General features: G+C 49.9%; 1 protein-coding gene across 2 annotated transcripts in view; it reads right to left on the bottom strand.

Annotated features, from left to right (window-relative positions):
- Positions 1-529: 529 nt before the first annotated feature.
- The window catches only part of Nudc (nudC nuclear distribution protein), a 16,894-nt gene continuing 5,017 nt past the window's right edge, over positions 530-12,406 (bottom strand). The window contains exons 3-9 of one of the 2 annotated variants that reach the window (XM_013519684.1): positions 3,405-3,608; positions 3,250-3,315; positions 2,652-2,795; positions 2,366-2,560; positions 1,431-1,514; positions 1,221-1,339; positions 530-803 (exon numbers count right to left, since the gene is read on the bottom strand). In XM_013519684.1, the coding sequence (XP_013375138.1) occupies positions 752-803; positions 1,221-1,339; positions 1,431-1,514; positions 2,366-2,560; positions 2,652-2,795; positions 3,250-3,315; positions 3,405-3,608 (864 nt within the window). In that variant the 3' untranslated portion in view covers positions 530-751. The remainder of the gene's footprint in view (positions 804-1,220; positions 1,340-1,430; positions 1,515-2,365; positions 2,561-2,651; positions 2,796-3,249; positions 3,316-3,404; positions 3,609-12,406) is intronic. The other variant, XM_005394887.2, reaches the window with a different exon arrangement.

Raw genomic sequence — 12,406 nt, 5'->3', positions numbered from 1 at the left:
GCCTGAAATGTGAGAGGTCCGTGTCAGAGCCAGTGTGCTTCACTAGACTTCACCCAGCCCACACTGGGCAGATATGAAGAACTGAGCCAGTCCTATCTCCCTCTCATGAGCTACAGGGTCTCCTAGGCCCTGTTGCTCTTGTGCCCCTGGGAAACAGCCCATAGTTTGGAAAATGTTTGCCTCAGGGATAGGGGTAGGCAGCTGTCTTAGAAAAGAAAATCAAATCATTATGTCCAGCTGGTTTTAACCTTTGCTAGGTCATGGACTCCCCTGAAAATCTAACGTGTTTTAATCTCTTCACCCAGAAAAATTCACCTCTCCCCAACACCAGAGACTGAAAGCCTTGTCCTAATCCTCCCTGTAAGTAATGGGAAGAAACTGAGGTGCAGAGAGGGCAAGACAAGGACTTGCCCTGGGTCACACAGCCGCTTCTCAGCCACCGTCAAAATCCTAGCTTCCAGCGACTGACAGGAGCTGGTCCCAGGGAAAGACCAGAGGGAGAAAGACCAGAGGGAGGAGAGGACAAAGGTCGAGCCAGGTAAATAGCTTTAATGTGTAACAGTAGGCCTACCAGGGAGGACACGACCTCCAAGGCCCCAGCCCTTCTCCCATGATGTCCTGGAACCCATGTACCCGGGCCAGCCCCATGCTTGCCCCAGCCCTGAGGCTCCCCAAGTCCCAGGGAATGGTGGGAAAGGAGGTTGGATGGCTGGGGGCTCAGCCCCAAGAGTTCAGGGAGGCAAACACAGAGCTAGTTGAACTTGGCCTTGGAGAAGTCCATCTCTGGATGCTGATCCATGAACCTGGGGAAGTGGAAGTAGGAAGTTAAACAGGCGGCCTTTCTCCCCTAACCATGGAAATCAAGTCTAACCTCTTCAGAACCCTGAGAAATGTGGCACTAGGCAAGGCAGGGACCTGGGTGTCTGAGGCCCATCTGAGCCCCTGGGGCTGGAAACAGAGGTGCCAACACTGGCACTGTCACAGAGGGCAGTGACCGCCTGTTACCCTTGCTTTCTACTGAGCTGGCCTTGCCCTCGAGGTGACCTCAGCAAGTGATTAAGATAGGCAAGCCAATGCCACAAAGCCAAAAACTTGGCTGGCTCATGCTGGAAACTGGGCAGGGAAGCTCAGTCCTGCTGAATGACCCACTCACTGCCGTTCCCCAGGTCTAACTTCCCAGGCACCCACCCTCCTGACACCCCCATCTCTGAGCTGCTTACTTTTTCAGGATCTCCTGTTTCTTCTGCTCATCCGAGGTGGGCAGCCCCATGGACTTTTGTCTCTGGTCATACATCATTTTCTCCACCATGCTCCGTGTCTCACTGTCCAGGTCTGACAGCTAGGGGCAGGCAGGGACAGGGATGGGTGATGCTTAGGGACCACCTAGGACCCTCCCCTTCCTGAAGCTCCCCAAACCAGCTGGGGCTAACCTTGGAATTCTCAGGGTTAATCTTCTTGGTATTGATCTCAGGGTCACTGGATACCAAGCGACTCCACCACTCCATCTTATTGACCTGTGAAAAGGAGGACAGCAGGAGGACAGGAGAGGCTCATTCTGTGCCCCAGAAATCAGCTCTCAACCTTCCCAGAACCAAACTATCTCCCATCCACATCCTGTAGCTGAGACCCACACAGGTGTGTGCTAACACTGGGGCACAGATGAGCCAGACCTGTGCCCTCCCAGCAGCTGGGGCAGGATGACTTGAGGCCAGTGCTCAGAAGTCAGTGATGAGGGAAAGGAAAAGGTGGAGGGAGATGCCATCCAGGGTGCGGAGAGACGATAGAGTGACACTGAGGATAAGCCTTGAACTATGAGCAGCGTGTACCCCAGGACAAAAGGAAAAGAGCAGGACAGAGCACTCCAGCTGCGAGGGAAGCAAGTACAAGGGCAGCCAGGTGGGCTGGGGCGACCCTCTCTCCCGGGAAGGGTTGTCCCTAGACCCTTTATAGAGGGCCGTGACTTATTGGTGTCTGTCCCACCTCTCTGGGAAGGCAGTGAACTGGAGAAGCAGTCTTTGGGGCTATTTTGCTTTTCTACATTTTGCTCACTGTTCTCTCTCAAGCCTTAGAAGAGCACCTGGTGCACAGTAGGTGTTCAACATGTGTGGAACTAAACACATACGCAAACCTGACAGCAAAGAGGCTCAGCCCTCCCCCCACCCACTGCTGCCCCCATCTTGGAGGGGCAGGGGCAATCTCAGCTCTTTCCTTACTTTCAAACAAGGGGTACGACTTTAAAGGTCTCGCTGTGGGGATTACATAGGATAATTGCACATGGCCCCAAGCACAGCCCAAGTGAACAGCAGACCTTCCCACCCCAACTCCCGCTGTCAGCACCCCGGCTAGGAGGGCAGGCCACTCGTACCTTCTCCAAATGCACAGTCACCACCTTGTTGTCCTCAATGAGCCAGGAGCTCTCCTCTACCTTCACTTCATTGTACAGCTCCCCATCAATGACCGCTGGCTGCCCCTTGAGCCCCACCTGGAGGTGCCGTCGCTGGATGACCACCACCACGTCCTTCCCCTTCAGCCGGAAGTTGACATGGAAGGGCACTGCCAGCTGCACGGAACACAGGAAGTCAGGAGGGGTCAGCGGGAACTACCAGGACCCCAGAGGCTTCCTAGCCCTTGCCCCTGGCCCCAGCACTCACGTCCAGCTCCGACAGGGTCTGGGTCCAACGGTAGAAGGGCAGGTCAGCCCCGTTTCCCAAGTTAGGCTTCAGCTTCCCTTTGTCCTTCTCGTCCTCCTCTTCTTCATCCTCCTCAGCCTCCTGCTCACAGTCAGTGGTGCTCAGCTACTTGACAGACACACACTGAAGCCCCCACTGGGCCAGGCCCAGCGCTGGCACGGAGCATATAACCACAACACAAAACAGACCTGGTCCGCAGACTCCCAAACCCGGGTCGAGAGGGACCCAGAGAGGGGTAAAACTGGGTTCTGATCTCTGCCCAGGAGTGTGAACTATTATACCACGTGACAAAGGGCATGGCTGGTGCCTGTGCTGATGGTGCCTATACAAGCCCTGCCCTCTCTGGCTCTTGGCTTTCCCATCCAAGGTAAAGGCCAGTGGGTTTTCCGTTTGTTTTTTAAACTCAGATCCATTTGTTCCATGTGTCTGAGTGGGATGTTGAAATATGGGGAGGATCCCCGAAGCTGGGGGCAGGGAAGGGGAAGGAAGAACATTCCAGAGAAAGAGGAAGACTAGTGCCCAACATGCTGGCCAGCCGAGCGCCTCCAGTCCCTCTCACCTGCTTCCCTGGGGGGCCAAGGCTGCCATTCTTAAGCTGGGCCTCATGATTCTCCGCGTCCTTTTTCTGTGGCAAAGAACACAGCAGTTGGCAACAGGACCCCACTTCCTAGTGCCCACAGGACTGAGAGGTACAGGAAGGAAGCCTAGCCTCACCTTGTCAATCTCCAACTGGAGCCTCTCTGCCTCCTCATCCGTCAGCTCCTGGATCTGCGGCCCCGAGTTCTCTGCCTTGGCTTCTTTGGCCAGTCGGGCTGCTCGCTCTGCCTTCTCCCTCCGCTCAGCCTCCTGCCGAGCTCGCTTCTCCCGCCGGGCCTTCTGGGCCAGCTGGTTGTGGTGGTTAAAGGTCTGTGTGATGAGCTGGGGAAGGCAGAGAAGGCGATGAGGCACGAGGGCAAGGCTCAGTGTCCCGGGGGAGTCCGGTCTTGTTTCTATCTGCTGAGTGCCAGGCAAAGCGCTGTGTGCAGAACCTCAGTTTCCTCACCCCCAAAATGGGGACAACACACCAATAGAGCTGTAATTCATACATCTCAGTAGCACCTGGCTCCATAAATAGTGGCTGCTTTAGAAAGTGAGCCTGAGCCAGGCAGAACTCAAGCCTCAGCCCTATCTCGGGGCCATCCCTGCCTGCTCCTCAGGATTTCTCTTACCTACACGCATCCTCTCTCCAGGGCAACCCTGCTGAACAACATGAAATGCCACCCCAGAATGGCCACAGTAGCAGGATGCCAGTTTTCCTGAGAAAAATTTGCCCTCCCTCTCCCCAGCTAGCAAGCCAGCAATTTTGATTCTTTTTTCTCTTACAAGCCTTCCCAGGATGTTTCCACCCTGCAAGCTGCTAGCTGGCCTCCCTGCCACCCAGGTGTTAACCCACTGGCTCCTGTCATATCTGGGTGTGTGTCTTCAGACAAATGAACAACTTCTAAACCCCAGTTTCCTCATCTGTCAGGACTGAATATGACAGCACCCAGCAGGAGCCTGGTCTGGTCCTGAGCTCATCAAAGCAATGTATAAAATGCTGGCTTCCCCAAACCCCTTGGCTGGCTGGGGCCATGCCCATCAGCGGCAGCGGTGAGGAGGAGCCTACACTCTGCTATAGCAACCCAGTGTGCTAATTCCAACCTGCAGTGTCAGCACCACCTGGAACCAATTTCAAAAGCTCAATCTCAGGCCCCGCTCCAGACCTACTGACCAGAGACTCGAGCGGGACCCCTGTGGTCACCTCTATCTAAAAGCAGGTTTCTCTTTTTCCCTATTTCAGGGTGCTCTAGGGTGAGCTCAAGTGTCTTTTTTATCTTTGCTAGACCATACACAGTGCACACACAGGGAGGCCTCACACACACCGGGAGGCATCACACAGCATCCACCATGTGATCACTGGTCTATGAGCCACATTCCAAGCACCTGAATCAGCTGGAGGGAAGAAGGGGTCTGCAAGGGCTTAAGGTCACAGAAGTCACTCATATGGTCTCACACCTAGGATTCTGCCAAATGCCTGTGGCTTCCTATTTGTCTTTGCCCAGTCCTCCTCTAACTCCCAACCCTCAGCCCCACGCCTCATTCTGCAAGGGCCACCAAAAGCAGCCCCCCACCACATGCATTGAGAGAAGAGGGAGGTAGCCAGGCATGTGGTACACACCTGTAATCTCAACACTTGGGAGGCTGAGGCAGGAGAATCGCAACAAGTCTGAGGCCAACCTGAACTGCTTAACAAGACCTTTCTCAAAAAACAAACAGAAAAATAAAAAAAAACCAAAAGAGAGAGGTGAGAGAAATGATCCACCTGAAGGCCATGGTGTTGTTAAGAGAAACAACAGGTCATGAGACAATTACGCAGCAGAGCTGTTCCACTAAGGACCTTGTCCCATGTCCCTAATCGGGGGGACCTTGAACTCAAGCCATTTGCCAACCAGTGGCCAAGGGAAGGCAAGACCGGGGCCCTCCCCTGTCCCAGCCCCGGTAAACCATGTCACATTCCATTTGTCCTGTTCCTTCCTAGCTCCTGGAGGTTACCTGAGGGCAGTGCTGAACCAATACACAGACTCAAGGCCGATCACAGCAGCCTCCAACCCCTCCTCGCCTCCTCCCCTCAGGACACCTGACCCGCTGGCAGCCTCCTCATAGGTGCCAACCCTGAGGCGGCCATGGAGTCCAGCTGCAGTGGCTGGACACATCGTTAGGGACCACAGCCCAGTGGGGTGGGCTGGATACATGTGAGCAAAGGCTTCCCTGACCAGGCGGGGGGACAGGCGAGGAGTGCTTTTATCTGACCAGGGCAGAGCTCAAAGACACTTAAACTGAACCCGCAGGCAAGAGGTCCTGACCCTGACCACCCATCCCACCGAACGTGAGAGAGATGGCACATTCAAACAGCACACAGCAGTGGCTGACTGCACCAGGGGTTCTCAATGACAGGGCTGGTGAACTCCTCCCCAGCTGAGCAATTCTGTCCCACAGCCCTATCACGGCCCTCCTCCCCCTGGCCCCCACACCATGGACCACCAGGCTAGAGCAGTAGGCCTGGCCCCTGCTCTTGCACCACTCCCTAGCTGCCTGACACAGTGTCCCTGGGGAAGGACTGAAAGGTCTCAGCTAGGGGTTATCTGCAGGACTGGTAAACAGCAGGCAGGTCCTCACCTAAGGCATAGATCCAAAGGTCCCGGACAATGTAAAGAACAGGACCTCACTGAGGGCCACTGTAAGAATCCCCAGAACTAACTCAAGGTCTCCTTAAAAGCCAGGACCCTAACCTTTTTTCTGTGTGTGTCTTCTTGAGATAAGGTCTCGCTATGTAGTTCAGGCTGGCCTTGAGCTCACTTTGTAGCCCAGGCTGGCCTCAAACTCGCAATGATCCTTCTGCCTCAGCCTCCCAAGTGCTAAGATTACAGGTGTGCGCCACCATGCTCAGCTAGGGCCCTAATCTTAAGGAGTGGCAGCACCATCCACCCAGGTGCCAAAGGACAGAGCAAAGGAAGTCCCTTGTGATCATCCACCTGGTATCAATGTTACAAGACACAGTGTCCTGCCATCCTGGCCACCTCAGACTTGAGCCTGTCCCTGTCCCCCAGGGCTGGGCCTCTGGGCTAATCAGCCTACACCTCCTCATGACATATGCAGAGTCCAGCCTTCCAGCTCGTCTGTGCCCAAGTCCTTCTGCCTGGCCATGGTGACCTTGACCTCTAGGAGGTGCTCAGCCCTTATCAGACCTAGTTTGTGTGGGCAGTGGCTAGACCCTACCCTGGTGGACTCAGGCTCTAACTCTGTAGCTCTCTTTTCCTCCCACAGTGCCGTACTCCGACCTTGTTCATATTGCCGCACGCAGCCAGGACACCCTCTGGCCCTTCTCCACTGTCCCAGCCGCACTGTAGCTTTCAGGGCACTCAAGCGCTGCCCTTCCCCAAACTTTTCCTGAGTCTCATCAAGTGCCTCTCTCCCTCCCAAAGACCCACAGATCTGTACTCAACCCCATGGCCACACCTTCCTCTTTCCCTACAGCCTTCACAAGCAGGATCCGTACCTGAGTACCTCTCTAGCACCCAAAGTACCTCAGACATGTGGTCTAAGACAGAAGAGTGTTATGAAATGACCTTTATTAAATGCTAATCTACTGGGAACTACATTTAGCCAGGCATGCACACCTGTAATCCCAGCACACTGGAAGCTGAAGCAGAAAGATCACCACTGTGAGGACAGCAGCGGCTACAGAACGAGTTCAAGGCCAGCCTGAATTAAAATGCCAGACTTCCTCAAAAAACAAACACAGCCAGGTGTGGTGGCGCACATCTGTAATCCCAGCACTCAGGCTGAGGCAGGAGGATTGTTGCAAGTTCAAGGCCAGCCTGGGCTACAAAGTGAGCTCAAGGCCAGCCTAAACTGCAGAGTGAGACCCTGTCTCAAAAAGACAAAGAAAAAAAAAAAACCACAGGAAATTTAAAAGAATCAATGACAAGAATCACCCTGTGGTTCAGTGGCAGAATGCTTGTCTAATATGTGAGGGCCTAGGTTCAATCTCTAGTCCCAAGAAATAAAGACAGAAAGACAGACAGACGGACAGACAGGAGGGGAGTGAGGAAAGAGTGACACAAGGATAAATAAATATGTATTTTTAAAAAAGAGCCATCCGGTACCTTTAACTAAGAGCTAAGGACAGACAGAAATAACTACTGAAAAGAGGAGGGAATTTGGCATAACAAAGACACCCGCAGATGCAGAGCGCTGTGACCATGCTGTACTCGCTCGGGGTGTGCACAGGGAAAAGGAAATGGGGACAGGGCCTGGCACTGCCATTGATAACGGCCTGTGTCCTTTGACACAGATTTCCCTCCTGACTCAGTAAGAACGCAACAGCCTGGCTCACATCTCCTCAAGTCCCGGAGTTTACAGCAGCAATGGGGAGAAGCCCACCTCACAGGTCACCTCACACTGTAGGGCTTTTCCTGCATATCCTTTCTCGGTAACCAGGGGTTAGTGCGGGAAAAGTTTCAGCTACGGAAGAAAGAATAACAGAGGCTCAGCATTTTGCAAACCTCTACAAATACAACAGGGTTTAGGCATGATCAACAATTGCTAATATTGCAAAGTGAGAAGCAACCAAACACTATGTGCTTACTGATGGAGTACACAGACCATCTATAAAGTAGTTCTGGGGAACAAAAAACCTCAACTAAGCAGAGCAAGCCTGCGATCTAACTACCAACATATAGCAAATCCAAAGGACAAAGAAACGTATTAGCCACGCATGGTGCTACAGGCCTGTCATCCCAGCACTTTAGGAGTCTACAGCAGGGGGATTGCAAGTTTGAGCCCAGCCTCGGCAACTTAGTGAAACCCTATCTCAAAATAAAAAAATAAGAGGGCTGGGGTTGTAGTTTCATGCAAAGGCCCTAGGTTTAATCTTCAGTACCGCCAAAACAAAACCAAACCAGAATGTATTAATACCATGGGAAGGTAAGATACCATAAGAAACACCAGTATCTGGTCTTTGTCCCAGGTTCCTGAAAGAGCTCCTAAATCCTTTGGAATGAGCCTGGGATATAGCTCAGAGGCACAAGCGCCTGCCTGGCAAGTGCAAGGTCCTAAGTTCAATTCCTGGTACCAAAAAAAAAAAAAATTAGCCAGGCATGGTGGCATATGCCTGTAAATCCCAGCACTCGGGAGGCTGAGGCAGAAGGATTGCTGCAAGTTCGAGGCCAGTCACTTTGTAGCTCAGGCTGGTCTCGAACTCACAAGAATCCCCCTGCCTCAGCCTCCAGAGTGCCGGGATTACAGGCGTGCACTACCACGCCTGGCTGAAATGAATTATAGGTTATACAGATGTGTCTGGAAAACTGGTTGTTGGGTAGGAAAAAAAAAAGGAGTAGCTCAGTAGTAGAACATGTGCTTAGCATGTTTGAGGACACAGATTTGATCCTCAACACCAAAAAAGAAAGAACTAGGTACAGTAGCAGACAATGTAATCCCAGTATTGTGAAAGGTCAAGGCAGGAGGATCACCAAGTACAAGCCCAGCCCAGCCCAGGCAACTTAGACCCTGTCTCGAGAAAAAAAGAAAAAAAGGCTGGGGATAGCTCAGTGTGAAGGCTCTCAGTTCAATCCCCAAAAAGAAGTACGGTCAGTCAGTTGGTTGGTCAGTAGCACGTATCTGGTGTTAGAAAGGTTGTGGGCTGGGCGTGGTGGCACAGACCTATAATCCCAGCATTCAGGAGGCTGAGGCAAGAGGACTGCTGCTAGTTTGAGGGCAGCCTGGGCTACAAAGTGAGTTCAAGGCCTGCCTGAACTATGCAGCGAAACCCTGTCTCCAAAAATAAAAAGTAAAATAAAACAAAAGAAAGGTTGTGAGTGAAAAGTTTATAGGCTCAAACTTCTGGACTCAAGTAACCTTCCTAGTTCAGCCTCCTATGTAGCTGGGTCACTATGCACAGTTTTTCCCTGTTTTTTGACAGAAGATACCCTAGTAAGAAAAATCCAGACCATGGGAAATATGTCAGGACAAATGAGCAAAAGGGAGGATCGCAATGTACAGGTTCCTCCCATCAACCAATATCTTTATCCGGACTATGGATCAAAGAAACAACAGGAATTAAATGATCCAATTAAAAAGTGGGCAAAGCCACTTGGGAGGTTGAAGCAGGTAGATCACGAATTCAAGGCCAGCCTGGACAATTTAGCAAGGCCCTGTCTAAAAAACAAAACAAAAAAAGGTACCCAAATGGCCAACAAGTGTATGAAAGATGTGCAACATCTCTGATCATTAGAGAATTGCAAATCAAAACCACAGTGAGATACCACCTCACACCTACAAGGATGGCTTCTTTAAAAAACAAACAAACAAAACCAAGTACCGATGAACATGCAGAGAAATTACAAAACAAGCATACTGTTGGGGGGAGCATCAAATGGTGCATCCACTATGAAAAACAGTATGGCAGTTCCTCAAAAATTACATGTAAGCCAGGCATGATGGCTCACACCTGTAACTCTAGGGAGTCCAGGCAGGAGGATCTCTGTGAGTTCAAAGGCAACCTGGGCTACAATAGTGGATTCAAGGCCAGCCTGGGCTACATAACAAGATCAAATAAATTAAGTAAGTAAGTACGAAATTAAATATAGACTACTTCTATTTCTTGGTTGTCATGAATAATGCTGCCATGAACACAGGTATGCAAATAAATCTTTGATATCATCCTGCTTTCAATTATTTCAGGTGTATATTGAGAATAAGACTGCTGAATCACATGGTAATTCTATCTGTAATTTTCTGAGGAGCCATGATACTGTTTTCTGTAACAGACACACCATTTAAGATTCCCACCAAAAGTATACAGGGATTCCAGTTTCTCCACGTCTTTCTTGATATTTATTTGCTGGAGTTTCTGTTATTACTTGTTTGTTTGTTGTTTTTTTTTTTTTTTGGTTTTTCTCCGGTACTGGGAATTGAGCTCACGACCTTGCGCTTGCCAGGCAGGCGCTGTTATTACTTGTTTTAATGCTACCCAGGCTGGTCTCGAACTCCTGCACTCAAGTAACCTTCCTGATTCAGCCTCCCAAGTAACCGCACCACTGTGCACAGCTCTTCCTGGTTTGTGGCAGAGGATATCCTAATAGGCATGAGGCAGTATCTTGTGGTTTTGATTTGCATTTCCCTAATGGTTACTGGTGCTGAGCATCTTTCATAGCAAGTTTAAGAGCTACAGTTCACTTTTACCAGCAATGTCAAAGAGTACCTTTTCTCCATTTTTTTTTTTCCAGGGCTAGGGATGGAACCCAGGGTCTAGATAAATATACTGCCACTGAGCTGCATCCCTAGCTCCTTCCACACCCCTGTAAGTAATGTTCTCTTCATTTTTGTCAATCTGACAGTAAGAAAAGGAGATCTCACTGCTTCTTTAGCTTATACTTCCAGCTAGCAAAGGTGAACGTCTTTTCATTTGTGCTTTGGATTTGCTCTTTTGGTTTTTTTTTGTTTTTTTGTTTTTCTCCGGTACCGGGAACCGAACTCACGACGTTGCGCTTGCCAGGCAGTGGATTTGCTCTTTTGGAAAAACTCCTTTTTCTGTTTATCCTTTTGTCAGTTTATGAGTTTCTACATATTAAATTGTCTGTCCTCTGAATTGTACATTTTTTTCTAATCTATTCGTTTTTCCACTGACTTTATAGGTCAAGATGGCTTTTTTATCATCACTGTCACTGCTGGAAGAGGCAAACAGCTACCTTCTCTTTCACAACTTCCAGTTTTCTAATCCTAAAGCCTCCCACAGTTTTTCTTGATATGCTCTTTATTTTTATATAAGCAAAACAGACCACACAATTTTGTTTTCATGCCTACTGATCTGAATTACTACACTGACTGTATTAAATCCTCATTTGTTCTAGATTTTACTTCTGGATTCTCTATTTTGCCTTACTGGTCCATTTTTCTTATGTCAACACTATTGTATATTGACCTGATCATGAAGTCAATAATCTCTTAATAGTAATTCCTAGCTCCAGAAATTATTAAAAACTGAAAAAGTGTTTTGTATTTTTTTTCTAAGTGTGCGGCACAAAGATATTTATAGTCTTCATTTCTCCCACTTGTGAGCCAGGCATGGTGGTATACTCCTGTAATCCCAGCACTTAGAAGGCTGAGGCAGGACAATTGCCGTGAGTTCAATCGCCGTGAGTTCAAGGCTAGCCTGAACTACATAGCAAAACCCTATCTTCCCCCCGCAAAAAAAGTGTTCTTCTCCCCTTGATATGCTGCTGTGTGTGTGCGCGTGGGTCACACTGTATATAATTCACTGTATACATAACATATCACCATCCTAAAATCCAAAAACTTCCAAGTCCAAAACACATTTGGCTCGGTAGGGTTCAGAAAAGGGACTGTGGGCTGCATTCTCACATGCCAGCCGTTTCATCTATACTACCCTTTTCTAATCCTTCCCACAGCCCTCTGGGATAAAGATCACCCCTTTTACAGGTAGGAATTAATGATCTGATTCACTGAATGATCATTCAATGAATGATCTGATTCATCAAATTTAGTGGTCACTCAAAGCCACACAGCTGCACAGTGAAAGGATGGAAACGGGAAAGACCAGGATCCAAACCATGTCCAACTCCAATGCCCCTGCCTGCTTGCTTTTGTTGTTGTTCTTGTGCCAGGGATCAAACTCAGGGCTGCCCACATGCTGGACAAGCACTCTACTGCTGCGCTATACCCCCAGCCCCAAGAGCTCAAGTGTGTAACAGGTGCTGGCTCTGCTGCTGGCTCTGCACGTAATGGCGGTGCTCAACGCAAGAGTCACTGTGCTGGACGTGACTGGAGACAGCAGGAGAGCCAGCCAGGTTTCTGCCTGTCTTGAAAAACTGACTTCCTGGGAAAGAGATGATCCCACGGGAACAGAGCGCAGAGCTACGGCAGGCTCTGAGAAGTAGACATCTACTATGTGGTAGTCATCATCACCCTAGGACAGTTCAGAGACATTACTTTATGTTTCCCCCCAATACTGGAGATTGAACCCAGACCCTTGGTACAGAACTACATCCTTAACCCTTTTTTACTTTTTGTTTTGAGATATGGTCTTGCTAAGTTGCTAAATTGCCCATACTGGGCTAAAACTTACAATATACCTGACTCAGCCTCCCACAGTGTGGGGATTACAGGTGTGCACTACC

Source organism: Chinchilla lanigera, unplaced genomic scaffold, assembly GCF_000276665.1.
Source record: "Chinchilla lanigera isolate Chin_1 unplaced genomic scaffold, ChiLan1.0 scaffold00051, whole genome shotgun sequence".
Taxonomy (NCBI): domain Eukaryota; kingdom Metazoa; phylum Chordata; class Mammalia; order Rodentia; family Chinchillidae; genus Chinchilla; species Chinchilla lanigera.
This window is presented reverse-complemented; position numbering and strand designations above follow the sequence as displayed.